This window comes from Olea europaea, chromosome 13 (genome assembly GCF_002742605.1).
Source record: "Olea europaea var. sylvestris chromosome 13, O_europaea_v1, whole genome shotgun sequence".
NCBI classification, from domain to species: Eukaryota; Viridiplantae; Streptophyta; class Magnoliopsida; order Lamiales; family Oleaceae; genus Olea; species Olea europaea.
The window spans coordinates 5,567,683-5,583,177 of record NC_036249.1 but is presented as its reverse complement, the minus strand read 5'-3'; the positions used below and the strand labels follow the sequence as shown (position 1 = coordinate 5,583,177).

Below are 15,495 nucleotides of genomic sequence, written 5' to 3'. Positions count from 1 at the left end.
TGTAATAGAATGTATAACTATAACTAAATATGTAATTGTGACTATAACTAAATATGTAATTGTGACACACAAATTGTGTCTTTGTATTTGTTATTTTGTAGCTAGTATGTAATCTTGACTATATTACATGTTAAATTAAATTATATGTCACAATTTTTTATCAAATATTAAAAAATATGATCAACTGATTTCTGTAAAAATTCCAGAAATTTTTTATTTTTAAAAAATTCATTTTGAAACATTTATAATTATGTATATTTCCCACTCTGCTTTTGAGAAAGGATGTTAGGGTGTAATTTTCCCTTTGCAAAGACTCGCAAGTTTCGTACTCCTCCTTCCAACTCATAGGAGAAGCAAAAAGTTATGAAAGAAAAATGCACGTTTTGCCAACCTTGATTTTTTATTGGCGAGTACATAAACTTTATAAAAACAAGTAAGTTTTTTGTTGGTAAAAGTTGAAACTAATCCTATATCAGAATAAAATAAATGTTATACAAATGATGTTTATTGACACCACATCTGGCATTGATGTACACCTTGTACAAGGATGGCAGAAATTTAATGTAGAAAAGAAACATTATTTTCAGGTAAATATGAGAGAGAAGGGTTATGCATGAATAGCAATTTTGCTGCTCTCTCAGGATAATACATAAAAGTATTGTTCAAAGGCATTCTTTTAAGATATACGAAAGAAAAGAAATTTCCCGACCAAAAGAAACGGTAATGGAATTCTTCCACAGTTGTAGGCAAAATTATGCCTTTTAATGATATCATCATCAACCTAGAACATGAAAAACAGAAGCAATGTTAGAAGTGTCGTGGTTTCAAATCAACCAATAATGTGATGTAAATACCAAGCACACATACTAGTGTTTCCCGTCATGAAATTGAGCATTTCTAGATGACTTGAAGGTTTCCAAGAATTCTTTAGCCTTATTTAATTCTTGCTTCTGCCTCGACTTGTCCCAGTTGTGCTCAGCAGCAAGTATCTGAATGATCCTAGGCACCGCCCTCCCGGCTGCATCAGTGTCAAGAAAGGCAAGTCGAGACCTTCGGGCAATAAAATCCACTGCAGATTCACAGTACTCATTCCGAGCACAGTATGCAACCTCAGCCTCTAGAAAAGGATATCCATGGGCAAGTCTCTTGCCCAGATTTTCATTCTGCCCACCAAAAAAAATAAAATAAAATAAAATAATAATAATAAAAATTTAATGATCTTAAATAAACATGTTGTAGCATAGATATGTTTCCATCAAGTGAACAGAGATATATGGCCCAAAAGACTGAAAATTCCATGTGATTCGTCATTAATAACCCAATCAATGTAAGAAAGGAACATCACAAGAAACCACCTAAGCTAAAATAAAAAAATGCCATATATTGTCAGAAAATCATTGGTAGATCTTCGAAACTATGCTCATATCTATGTGCAACGGGGGATGGGGAGTTACTATTAAATGAATTTTCTTATGCAAACATAGGAAGCACTTCACCATTGTCAAACATTTAAGAATTGAACAGCCCGATATACTGGTGGCATGTTTGTTAAAGATGATAACACAAGATTGTATCAAAGAAGAAAAAGAAGTTAAACTATTGTTCCATATACTGTGGAATCCTCTCTAATATTGTGTACCAAATATGCACTTGTAGTATGTTTGTTATGCCAGAATAGAGAGTACTAGATAGGATTAAAGGAAAAAAAGGAGTTCAAATCTTGTTTGTAATCCTGTGAAATACTCTTATCAATTGCAATGGTACCAACTGTGCACTTGGTCTGCTGCTACTTGGAATATGATAAAGAGAAAAGAAGAGAAAGATGGGTCATAAAAATCTCACACTGCTAGATACCTATGTAAAGGCATATGAAATAAAAGCACTAGAACCACCCAACTCAAGAAGCTATCAAGGAGAAAATTGTAGAAAAGTAAAAATGAAATAAAGCAGCAAAGTATAAAAACAGCAGTGGAGGAAGAAATGACCTGAGCAATGGCAGCTACTCTTTGGGCGAAAGTACCATAGGCATGCGATAAATGTTTCGCTGCCACAGTGTCCATTACACCTGGAACAACCTTTCCACCATATGATTTCTTCATGCGCACATATTGCTGAGCTAGAACAGTGAAAGATGCAGGATCCCATCCATCAGCACCTATAAGCTGTAGGTTGTACGTCGAGCATTTGCTGGCCGGGCTCAACTTTCCAGACTTAATAGCTGCATCAACAGCATCCTCTGCCATGCTGAAAGTGGTTATAGTAAGCATACTACTCAAATGGAAAAGTCTGACATGAACATGTTTGGCTATGCTCAAAAGCTAAGGTGAAAAAGTTTTAAAATAATTAAATTTTTTATTGTTCATAGAAATAAGTGATTTATTTTGACACTAAGGTAAGAGTTACTTTTGCTTTTTGTTGAGCTTAGCCTCACGTGCATAGGGATGGAAGCTTTATCAATCAATCAAAGATGAGTATCTTATTCATAGCTTATATAACTTATAAGAACCCAAAAAGTTGTTGGATTAAAAAGTTTAATAACAATTTTAAAAAAACGTGTAATACCAAATTAAGTTTACCTTCTATATGTAGTCCACTTTCCACCAGTAATTGTAACCAGACCAGGAAAATCTTCACACACGACATGATCTCTGGAGATGCTCTCCGTGTTTTTGGCTTTGGGATCCATAGCCAATGGACGAATGCCACTCCAAGCTGAGAGAACATCAGTGCGTCTAACCTAAATAATCACAAATAATGTATCTCAAGGGCAAGACACAAGTCACCGAGTGGAACAAGAATCAGGAAACAGAAAACAAAACAGTCACCAATAATACACGAAAAACTTCATGATTACAACTAAATTATGTTACCGTATATAGTTAGATTTATATTTGGGAAGGAAGTTGATTTTTAGGAATTATGTTTATTTACTTTCCTTGTATATTCAATGATTGTACTATATATACACAATAGAAACAACAAGGGAATAACACGTTTTACAGAAATTCTCTCAATTATTCGACCCTTTTTGACATGATATCAGGGCAAAGGTTCTAACTTCTTACTGGGTGTGATTTTCTATTCGAGTTCTTCCCCCTCATGGATCTCGTGCCTCACAATGTTTCGATATTATTCATAGTGATATTTGGGGGATTTCACCTATTATTTTTTACGCACGTTTTAAGTACTTTGTTACATTTATTGATAATTTCAGTCGCTTTACTTGAGTTTATTTTTTAAGGGCCAAAGCCGAGGTCTTTTCAATTTTTAAGCGTTTTCTTGCTTTTCTTGAGACTCAATTTTCTAGAGGCATAAAAATCTTGCGATCTGATTTTGGAGGAGAATATATGTCCTATAAGTTTAAGGACTTTCTCTAAAACAATGTTGTTGAGAGGAAGAATCGTCAACTTCTGGATATGGTGTGAACTCTTTTACTTGACTCATCTGTACCTTTTTTATTCTGGTGTGAAGCACTTTCCACTTCAGTTCATTTAATTAATCGTTTAACCTCTCCCACCTTAAATCATGCTTCTCCATTCTTTAGGCTATATGGACACTCATCGTCGCACTATGATCCGCGTACATTTGATTGTGTTTGTTTTGTGCATCTTCCTCCTCATGAGCGACGTGAACTTACTGCTCAATCTGTTAAGTGTGCTTTCCTTGATTATGCCATTTCTCAAAAGGGTTATGCTTGATATGATCCTCATACTCAAAGTATCCGTATCTCTAGGAATGTGGTTTTCCTTGAAAACCAATATTTTTTTCCGTCTCATGTTGAGCTGCCATCTACGTCTTTATCTATCCTGCTTAACTTCCTTGCTTCCCCTTCTCCTATGACACGATTTAAATCGGGACTTGTATATGAACGACGTACTTGTGAGTCTGGTACCGCTTCTTTTGTGCCCCCTCCCAATCTCGCTCCGTCACCTGATCGTACTATAGTTCCCACCTATCTTCATCGGTCTACACGTCCTTCTCGACCACTTGATTGGCATGGTTTCTCATCTCCCGTCTCTCTTGCATCTACTTTATCTGCTATTTCCATTCCCTCTTCTTATAAACAGGCTATGGAACATGAATGTTGGCAAAATGCAATGAAAGTAGAGCTTCAAGTACTTGAGGAAAATCTCACTTGAGACGTTCCTTGTCCTTCTGCGATGAAACCTCTTGGGAGTAAATGAGTTTTCTCTGTGAAACTTTGTTTTGAAGGCTCTTTGGATCAGTATAAAGCACGTCTTGTAGCCATGGGTAACAAACATGAATATAGGATTGACTATGAGGAGACATTTGCTCCTATTGCCAAAATGACCATCATGCAGATAGTCTTAGCTATTGTTGTTTCCCAGTCATGGAAACTCCATCAATTCGATGTGAAGAACGCATTTCTTCATGGTGATCTTCATGAGGTAATTTATATAAAACTTCCCTCTGGTATGACTATTTTTTCTCTCATGACATCTGTAGACTACGGCGTTCTCTGTATGGACTCAAGCAGGCTCCTCGGGCTTGGTTTGAGAAGTTTCATAGCACACTTATTACCTTTTGTTTTACACAGTCAGTATGATTCCTCTCTTTTTCCACAAATCTGCCTTGGGTATTGTACTTCTTTTGGTTTATATGGATGACATCATCATTACTGGCACGGACCGTAGTTTCATTTCTAAGCTTCAATAGTTAATGCATACCACTTTTCACATGAAAGATCTTGATCAACTTACATACTTTATGGGCCTAGAAGTTCATCATCGGGATCAAGGTATTTTCTTAAACCAGCATAAGTATGTTCAGGATCTAATTGCGTTGGCTAGGTTGGAGGACTCTTCTTCTGTAGATACCCTTGTGGAAGTCAATATAAAGTCTTATCGTCGTCTAGTTAGGAGTCTTATCTATTTGACCACCACTTGCCTAGATGTCTCATATGCCGTCCATCAGGTTAGCCAGTTTATGTTTTCACCTCGACATCTTCATCTTGCGAATATTTGCCATATTGTTCACTATCTTCTTGGATCATCTACTTGTCGGTTATTCTTTCCTAAAGGGGTTCTCTTCAGCTCTTGGCCTATAGTGATGCTGATTGGATTGGGTGTCCAAATACACGTCTTTCTACTACGGGTTGGTGTGTGCTTTTGGGTGATGCATTGATCTCTTGGAAATGTAAGAAACAATATTGTGTTTCTAGATCATCTACTGAGGCTGAGTATCGTGCCATGTCTTCAGCTTGTTTTGAGATTATTTAGTTACGTGGTCTTCTAGTGGAGCTTGGGTTTCCTCAGACTCAACTTACTCCTCTCCATGCGGATAATACTAGTGCTATTCAGATTGTAGGCTGTCCCGTCTTTCATGAACGCACCAAACACATCGAGGTTGATTGTCACTTTATTCGTGCACTTTGATAGATCACGTGATATCTCTTTCCTACATTTCATCTGATCTTCAGGTGACAGATATTTTCACCAAAGCAATGACTCGATTGCGGCATCAATTCCTTGTTGGCAAACTTCTGCTGGTTGATCTCCCCGCATCAATTTGAGGGGGGATATTACCGCATATAGTTAGATTTATATTTGGAAAGGAAGCTGATTTCTAGGAATTATCTTTATTTACTTTCCTTGTATATTCAATGATTGTACTATATATATACACAATAGAAACAACAAGGGAATAACATGTTTTACAGAAATTCTCTCAATTATTCGGCCCTTTTTGACAAATTAGTAACATAAATTTCAAAGAAACTGTAAAATTAATTCAAAGAACACCACACTTCCGAAACTCTTAATACAGAAGAATTGCTTTGCTTTATCTCATTTCCTATCAGCAAGTTGTAAGAGTGTTGACTAAAGTTTAATGAGCCAGTTGAACTTGATTAAAGAAATCCTTACGAAAACACTTGGTAAAAGGTTGGTGCGCAGTACTACACAATATTTTAGCCTAATTTTCTTCTTTTATACGCTCTGCTACTATCCAATCCTCTTTACAAAACATGAATCTAGTACTTGTTTGGTGTATAGTACTCAATCTGATTATTTAGCACACTAAAAATATTTTAGCTTCTTTTCTTATTTTAATACTATCTAGTACAAACTAATCCTACTCACCAAGCATATAATTTTCTTATGCAAATTCAGTACTTCCTATGGATTCTACACGACATTAACAGATCAAAATGACATACAAAACTAGGGACGGGCATTAACTGGAACTAAACCTCCGAACCGGACCGTGAGACTTTGATCCAGTTCCAAAAATAAATAAATTTGGAAAAAGAATCGAGAACTAACTGGATCCGGGTCGATTCTTTGTTCTTGGGCACCTAACTTTGGTTCACTTATTATAATTTTTTTATTTTTACAATTTATTCATCCTGATACAACGATTGACCCAATAAATAACAAGCTTGCAAGGCCCGACATGTATCAAGCTGGCAAAACCCCAAGTAATACGTATCTAATCAGTCAAATTCATTCATTAAAATAATTAAATCATATCACTTTCTTTCATAGCCACTCCTGCCCGCACTTTATGCGTTTCCCACCTTATAAACTCTTCTTGAGGCGTCACATCTAGAGCCATAGCCGAAATTAGATAATATCATTCTAGATAATAAATGTTATTTAGTGGAATATTTGAAGAGAATTAGAAGTGCTGACATATGTGTTTGACGATATATTTCATTTATTGAAAAATAATTTGTATTGTTAGCTCACGATTTTTAACAAAAATGTTCTGGGTAGAATCGAATCCGAATCGAAATCGACGACTTTCGTTCGGGTTTGATTTTAGTAATTACATGGATTCGAATAATTCCAATTACGAAATATTCAAAGTGTAATGATTGATTTCGAGTATTGAAATATTCAGACCAACCCATCCAATAACCAGGCATTTGCAAAACTAAGGCCTTATTCTCTTTGCTGTTTTCAAGTCGTTTTCTGTTTTCGATTTTTCAAAACAGTAAAAACGCGTTCTCTTTTCCGTTTTCAAAAATCGAATTTTTGAAAATAAAAAAAAAATTTATGAAGAAAATGCAAAACGTCAATTTGGACGTTTTGTATACAAAACCCAATTTTTTTTTTTAAAACACGGGAAACATGAAAGAGAAACTTCATTCCAACCCGTCTCTCTTCGGTCTCCTTTCTCTCTTCCCAAATAGCCATCTCTTAGTCTTATTCTCCAGTCGCAGGACCCACAAACTGCAGCAACCCTGTTAAATTCACTGAAATTCTTCGTGGATGGTTGATTAATCTTGTTTCACTTGCCTTGGATGCTACCATTTCAAGTTTTTTTTTTTTTTTTTTTGCTGCCAGCACCACCTTTTTTTTTTTTTTTTAGTTTTTTTTTTTTTTTTTTTTTGTCTATTTTTATTTTTCTGTCAAGAAAGTTATATATAGGTACCCACCCAATATTATTTGTTCGTAAAATTATTCAAGAAGGAGAGAAAAAAGGGAAAAAAGCTAGAAATATTAATATTTGATCTTGGTGCAACTTTTAGTGAGTGGTGCATAACACTGCGATGCTGCACTAGTTTTTTGATGGAAAAAGGTTGTGAATTTATTTATTGCTGCCGCCATGAATTTTCAATTATTTTGTATGTTGACACGGCAGACCAAGTTTGTGATTTCTTTTTCCTGCCAATAAATGTAAACTTGTTCATGCTTAGGTACAAGTATTTGTTTTTTGGTAATTCTATAATTGATAATAATAGAGAAAAGAAAGGAAAAAAGACTGTAAAAGGATTAATGCGAGAGAAAGGTGTGCTGCGAAAGCATAAGGTTACAGGAAAAGCAAGCTTCTGTGCTTTAGTTCATTTGGGGGAGGTCCGACCTGAAGGCATGAGGGGAAATCATAGGCACCACACCCGTAATGAGACATTTGTTATTTGGGGAGCAAAGACATTGTTCAAGGTATGCATTTCCTTTAATTACAGAGATAGAATTGGACAATCCTGACTATCTATTGAAATCCTTTGCTATATATTTGGTTTACTAATATTATAAGATGTATAAACTTAAAAAGGATTGTTATCTTGCTCTACTTCAAAATTTTTTTGGATTAAAAGTAATTTTAACTTTAACGGAATAGTGTCTTTCTACAATTCTTTCGAAGTGTGAGGAAGGAGAAAGAAAAGGAGACTTTATTGCTTGATAGCACCCGTTATTTTGATATTAGAGTTCAATAGGTTTTGAACATTATAAGGGATTATGGAACAAAAAACGATATGAATACTATTTTATACTGAGCCCCTGTTTGGTCACCCTTTTTTTGGGAAAAACATTATTTTGAATAGTGAATTTTTGGATTGTGTGGTTCAAATGTGTTGGTAGTGCCTTCTTCCTTTTTCTGAATAATCTTTGGCCATAATGAATTTTTGGAGAATGTGTAAGTAGTGCCTTCTTCCTTTTCCTTGAGTTGTACACACGAATAATCTTGGCCATTGTAACATACTGCTCCTGATGTAGTGAAATGTTGAGCTCTCCCGTGAGACGTATAGATGAAATTCTTGCACTTCCTCATTCAGCTGATGAAACTTTATTATTTGAAGCATAAAAAGAAACTGATGTTATTTTTTTTTTGTATAATACTTGATTGTGAGTATAAGACTACATACATTGGTGATGTGCAATTCAATATAGAATGGATTGTTTCACATTTGTACATAGAAATGGATTATTTGCCTCAAAAGGATTATAGAATTTTTAAGTAATTTGTATGCATGAGGTTTCAATCAAGACAAGTTTTACTGACCACAAACATGTTTCATGTTATTGAATTTCGACTTATGTTGGTGGCGGAAATGAAAAATAATTACAAATGAAATTGGTTTTAAGAACTCCAAAGGCTATATTTGGCTCATAATTATAAACACTCAAACTATTTTTCATCAACACTTTATTATAGAATGTATGGTTAAAAATGAGTTATTTAATACATTTCATCAACACTCAAATCATTTTTCAGTTATTTAAAATTTATATGTTATTTAATACTATATTAACATTAAAATATTAAAATTTATTGAATAATAAGATTTCTAGAATAAAATATTATAAAAAATTATTCTTAAAATTTCAAAGTAAACGTGTTTTCCAATTTTATGTTTCCAGAAACTGTTTCTAGAATAATAAAAAGAACGAATTTTCAACAATTTCAAAACTCAAAACTACAAAACTGAAACGCGAAGAGAACGGCCCCTAATATTTTGTAACATAGGAAGCAGTAGCAAAAGTTGACCAAAATATTGCTATATTAGTGCTATGCTTTACACATATTATAAACATTGACAATGTAACAAACCTTCAAACATGAACTTGAAAAATGAGCTCGTACCAAAAGAAATTATAACAGGTTGATAGCCTAATGTTAGAGCAAGGATATAAGAAGAGGCTGAACCCTAAGCCCAAACCGTGCAAGGTTGGCTAATTGCCACTAGGCTATCATTCTAAACGGAGACCATAAGGTGTTTGCTTATACGACACACATATGTAAGTTAAACAAGGTATTAAAAAGGCAAATGCGTACCTAAGCAGCCAAGACAGATATACATTCTCAGCTTCTACAACTCAGGCATGTTATTGCGGCAGAACTTTCATGGATCAGAACCTAGAATTTGTGCATTAGGATATATTGATGTCGTACATTCAGATAAAAATGAACATTTCATTTTATCAAAATGTCTCCACCTCCACCCTCCAAAAAAGAGAGGAGCGGAGAACAAAAGGGAGAAAAAGAGAATATAAGCATCTGCTTGTTTTCCAACAAAAAATAATAAATACATATACTCTTCACAGCCATTGTTAAGAAAAACGGAGTTCCAGCTAATCCTTTCAACAACTAACTCAAGAGGGTGAAAAGATATCCGGGTTACAAAGGAGTAAAAGATCCACAAAAAGGCATATATTTGGTCATCTGAGGAATTGTTTACATTTTAAAAGTAATAGGAATAAAAAAATAGCTAGAAAACATAAAATTAATTTCAAAATAAAAGGCATGAAGTATAAACTTTTCACACCCAAGAAATTACACTAACAACAAAAAACAAAAGCAAGATAAGGAAAGAAAACCAATACCCATTGTATAAAACAAAATGTAAATGCATAACAAGGGAATCATAGTATCAACAAACCTTGACATTAAGATAGTCAGAGATAGCATCCAATATGAAGTCAATCTCGTCCTCATGGGGTTCTGGTAGCATCGTAATTTTAGTGTTTGAATCAGTGGTGCCAGCAACTGTTCTCCCTAACCAAGGAAGCATGAACACAACACGACCATCCTTGGTTTTGGGGACAATCAAGCCCATTCCCTCTGGAGAATAATAGTCAGGAAGCACAACATGTACACCACTGCTAGGAGAGATCATCATCTTTGCATCTTTGTCAGCCAGCTTCCTTACAGAATCACAGAATGGACCAGCCGCATTCACCACAACTTTTGCATATGTATCAAATTCCTTGCCTGCACACTTTGCAAAGTAAGATTTCAAAGAGCAATTTAATCATGTTACATAGCGACAAACAAACATAATTAATAGTGGTTGAAACACTGTAACAATGCACAGTCACTCACAACACACACACACAGAGACAGAGAAGGAGGGATTGAGCAAATAACAAACAACTCAAGAAAGAGATGGGCACCATTGTTTATATTTTCTTCCTCAATATCCCTATGTTAGTGAATTGGTGATTACGTATATTTGAAGGGCAAAAAATACCAATAGTTCTTTCTTCCAATAAAAAAATTGATGTACTAAATCCTGAGGAAATTGCACACCAGTAGCACTTCATATAAAACCATGGAATACCAACAGAAGAATAGTCAACATCATCAAATTTATGATGTATAGATCTGAAGGTTAAAGAGAGATGGCCCAGAAGCCACATAACCCAAAAAGGTACTCAAAATTTTATATATGTATTAGATTTTACATGGATGAAAATAGGCAAGAAACTTCTATACATGAAACGTCTGCATAATAGTGCTACAAGCAGATGTGCAGATGGAAATGTATTGATATGATTCCTTTGGTACCTGATATGTTGTTTCTTATGTGTGCACCGATTATCCGACCATTGGCCTCATCCCTAAGGAAGGATATCACTTCTGCATGGTTAAGTACAGCTGCACCAGCTAAAGCAGCTGTACATGCTAGTGCAACATTTAGGCGTGAATCATTCATTTGTCCATCATAATAAACCACAGTGCCCTTCAAGGTCTTGTCTTTGCCATTCCTGGCCAAAGTAGGAAAGAGTTCAACCGACTCTTGTGCTGAATAGTATCTAGACAAGTGTAGCAAGTGACGCCCAGCAACTAGATCATACATTTTCAAACCAATCCAGTAGTATATTGCCTCAAACCATTCAAAACATGGAGTCATGCATGGCAGAGCATGGCAGAGGTGTGGAGCATTATCAATGACTTGTTTACGCTCCTCGAGAGCATGGAAAACCAGCTTTAATTGCCCATAATCCAAGTTAAAAATAGCTTTCTCCAAGTAACGAACTCCTGACAGGATTATCTTACACGTGAACAATAGATATCCAAGATACTATATAGAAATCAAGAATATCTGCAATATTATCTAAGAGAATCATAGAAGAGACCACAATTTTTCTTCGGTTAAAAATGTAGTCAACAAATAAAGCCTCTTTGTATTGTCTACCAGAAAAAAATTAAAGAGCGGTGGCTAAAGTTAATCAACTCTGCACAAATGTTGCGAGTAAAATCATTAACTGAGTTAAACTGTTCGGCCAACATATATGACCCATAGAGGATAAGATTAAGATACTAATGTCTTAGAATACCTCAAAATATTGAAAAAAGATTAAGAAATTAATGTCTTAGAATACCTTAAAATGTTGAAAAAAACTTCAGATTCAAGTGAATCCCCATGAGAAAATGGCACGATGGTGTCAAAGTTAATCAATGTAAACTTGAAAAAGGACAGACACAGGAAGCACGTCAATTTTAGTCCATCTTGCTCGACTAAGATTAAATACGTCTTTGAAAGGATTTGTTTAGGATTGTACAAGGCTCATATATAAGCATCTAAATCGTCCTTCCTTTATCCTCCAAAGGGTCTCGCCTTCACTTGGTATCTCATATTTCCATTTCATATTTTATCCATTTTAATGTGGCCAAATATCCATCTCAACCAATGTTGTTACCCGATTGAACAGGGCAGTTCAACCGGGAAGACCGAGAACCAGAACAAAGGGCAGTCTGGTTCCATGTTATAACAGGATATTAGAAAACCAATAAGAAAATCATTAAAACCACCGGTTCAAGAGGAACTGGTGAAGCAGTCACGGTTTTGGAGAGTTTCCTGGGTCTACTCATCTTGCAGCTTCGTAGACGTAATCCATAGATTATAAATGTTCATCCTCTAATCCTAATCCCCATTTTCTCACAGGATAAAAAGAAGCTTCCAGCAAGGCGCCAAATCCAATAAATAGATGCCAATTTGACAATGAGGCCATATTTTGAGTATCTAATAACAAAATTTTCATCTGCATCATGTGATCAAAACAGATCATCTTTCATTTGAATTTACTTTGAACTAGTGCTGCGAAAATATAATTCTGAACTGTCATAAATTTTTTAATAGCTCGTATCTACAAATTTTATTTACTTATTTAAATTTGGAATCTGTTTCAACCATTGAACCTTATAAAGCTTGCCCCTTTACCTTTTCCGGTTCGATGTCTGAGCAAGTTTATAAACACTGATCTCAACATCTTCATTTTTGCAGAGTTAAGCTACAGTGATTTTGCCTTCTAATGACCTAGGACATGATATGATACTCTATATCTGGTCTAACAATCATTTTATACAATTTTCTCTTTAACTATATAGATATGATTTAAGGAAATATAATCTGTGTCGCACTTCTCTGATTTGCAAACTACTCTAATCATATTAATTACCACGCACTACTCAACTTCTCATTATAAACAACTAAGCCTAAGCACCCAAAATAACCGTTTTGGAGATAACATGATCTTCTATTTTGGCCCTATGATCATACTTATTCTTACCATGATTAAAAGAGAATTCCACGTATTCCGTCTTAATTTTTAGATTCTAAAATGCTATCCAATACTCTAACATTTTCCTCATCGNGGAGAAAAATGATTTAAATCTCTCTCTAAATTTGAGGTTGAAGCGTATAAAAAAAATTAATAGTAATGTGTGGAAAGTGTCCACGAAAAGTTCCCGCCATTTTTTACTTTGAAACAATCATGCTCAATTTAGTAATATCTTCTTGTTTTCAATTGGATTGATAGATTCCACGACTTTTCTTTGAATATTCAATCATAATTAAATCAAAGCACACGACTTTTATTTGAATATTCAATCATAATTAAATCAAAGCACTCACACAACATATTTATGTGATTATCGTACGCATAATGTTATGTAGCACCATTCTAGGCGGTATTGAGGTCCATTCCCTCATTTTCCAATTATGCATTTTGATTCATTTTGGACAATGAGGTGGTGGACCCCATTAAGACGGGTGCTAAGCTCTTATGCCCTAAGTTATAAGATCATTCATTCTTTTACTTTTCAGAAATGGTGTCCCCTTGTTTCATCTAGTAATGACACCAATCAATACCTCTTTTCCCCCTAGATAAATAAACGGCTCCAAATTTCTACTAATGATATAAGTATAGCTTCATTTGGAATATAGAATGGTTTTAGAACTACAATTTTTTCCTTAAATTTACAATAACTCCGTATGCCATTGAATTTCATATTCCTTTCATGTGATATCTACACATAGTCACGAGTACCACATGAGAGCATATGAAAAGTCATCAATGCCAGCTGACCTTAGCCCATGCCTGTTAGTGTACAACTCCCATTGCTCAAAGTACAATACATTAACGTATACAGTGGACACGTAATATATGTGTAGAATGAAATGCTGACCTCCATGAATGAGTTTAGTTGACCGGGAGGAGGTGCCCGAGGAGAAGTCCTCGCGCTCGACAAGGCCAACGCGAAGGCCGCGTGTGGTGGCGTCAAGGGCAACTCCGCAACCAGTGGCGCCTCCTCCCACGACGAGGATGTCAAGGGGATTGGACGAGCTGGACCCCATCAGAGCCGACTCCTGAACATTACGAGATGGAACAACTGAAAATGGGTCCGTAATTTTCTGCTTTATGGCGGTGAGGAATGGCCCACCGCCGCTGCGATCATTGGAGGAGATTGAGGGGTTGCTAAGGAGTGTGTAATAGACGGCGCCGGATGCTGCGGCGATTGCACCGAACCGGCGGAGGCGTATGGCTGTGGCCATGAAGTGGATGACGAGTGACGTGACGATGATCAGAATAAGAGTATGGGAAAATGATGTGCAGTAGTTATGGCGGTACAATCCTTTATAATCTGTTGGAAAAGGTTGCCACAGGAATGGGACCGAGGAAGTGGCACTTTAAGGGGGTGTTTGATAACAATTTGTATGTTAAAATGTATTTTAGAATAGTAATTTGATGGAAGGTGTGTGGTTAAAAAATAAAGAAATTTTTTTGATTTAAGTGTAATATTATTTTAATAAAAAATGCGTAGTTAAAAAAAAGAGAGAGAAAATACATTTTGAAAAAAATAAGTACCAAACGGGAGCTAAATAGCCCTTTCTTGCAATGATGTCGGGGGATTTACCTATTTTCTCCTTAAAATACTCAACTTTTGATATAGAACAAAAATGAGTAAGCCCTTTTTGTTTTTCATTCATTTCTCATTAAAATAAAAAATATGACCGTTATTCATTACATCAAACTACCAAATTTGAAGTTCTATCTTTTGTGCAGGTCTATAACGACTATATTTTTAATTCTCATTTTTACAAAAATGAAAAACAAATACCCCCTAAATAACACAAAACATTCTTATCTTTTAATATTATTGTGTAAAACGTTTTCATCTTTCATTTTTTGACATTTTACCCATATATCCACCTTTCATTTCGTAAAATGTCATTTTCGTCTATTTTTCAATAAAAAAACGATATTACCCATATTCAAATAAAACAAAAAGAATATAATAGAAAAATAAAGAGCTAATTGCAACTATAATCCCAAATTTTTGAAAAATTACAAATCTATCACAAATATATACTAAAAAGAAGAAGAAGAAGAAGAAAAGCACCATCCTTTCTTGAAAATGGTGATATCTTTAATACCCGTTTTTAACTATACTTTAAATCATCTAATTTACTCTACAATTTTCCTCTTTGCCTTGTTTTCAACTCCCAATTTCTCACTTTCACTCTCTAACAAACCCTGTTTTGATTCAAGCCTTACTCTAATTTGTGACGCCAAGTTTACAAATAACTACTATTCTATTCAACTTACTGACCTTAAAAACTCGTCTCCAAGCTCTAGATTTGCGATTAAGAAAAAACCCATCAAAATTCTCATCTCCAATTCAAGGCCCATAAGACTAATATCATTTTTCGCTAACTTCACGTTCCTATTTTCACCTCATAAT

General features: G+C 35.1%; 1 protein-coding gene across 2 annotated transcripts; it reads right to left on the bottom strand.

Moving 5' to 3' along the window:
- Positions 1–487: 487 nt before the first annotated feature.
- Positions 488–14,412, bottom strand: LOC111407390 (glycerol-3-phosphate dehydrogenase SDP6, mitochondrial). 2 transcript variants are annotated; one of them, XM_023036827.1, is made up of 7 exons: positions 13,939–14,411; positions 11,035–11,508; positions 10,127–10,458; positions 2,577–2,737; positions 1,986–2,244; positions 868–1,163; positions 488–781 (listed from the first exon to the last, which is right to left on the bottom strand). In XM_023036827.1, coding segments are annotated over exons 1-7 (1,890 nt in total). In that variant the 5' UTR covers positions 14,306–14,411; the 3' UTR covers positions 488–780. The 2 variants fall into 2 exon arrangements, with proteins under 2 accessions (XP_022892595.1, XP_022892596.1); XM_023036828.1 differs by lacking the exon at positions 488–781 and having other exon boundaries at positions 867–1,163; positions 13,939–14,412.
- Between the last annotated feature and the right edge of the window lie 1,083 nt (positions 14,413–15,495).

What these genes read in the sequence shown, in the direction of transcription:
- LOC111407390 (XM_023036828.1), bottom strand. Translation starts at nt 14,305, where the DNA reads ATGGCCACAGCCATACGCCTCCGCCGGTTCGGTGCAATCGCCGCAGCA. An exon ending in CATAAGAAACAACATATCAG is followed by an intron (nt 10,459 to 11,034) that starts GTACCAAAGGAA and finishes CAAAGTGTGCAG; the next exon opens with GCAAGGAATTTGATACATAT. An exon ending in CTGACTATCTTAATGTCAAG is followed by an intron (nt 2,738 to 10,126) that starts GTTTGTTGATAC and finishes GTGATTATTTAG; the next exon opens with GTTAGACGCACTGATGTTCT.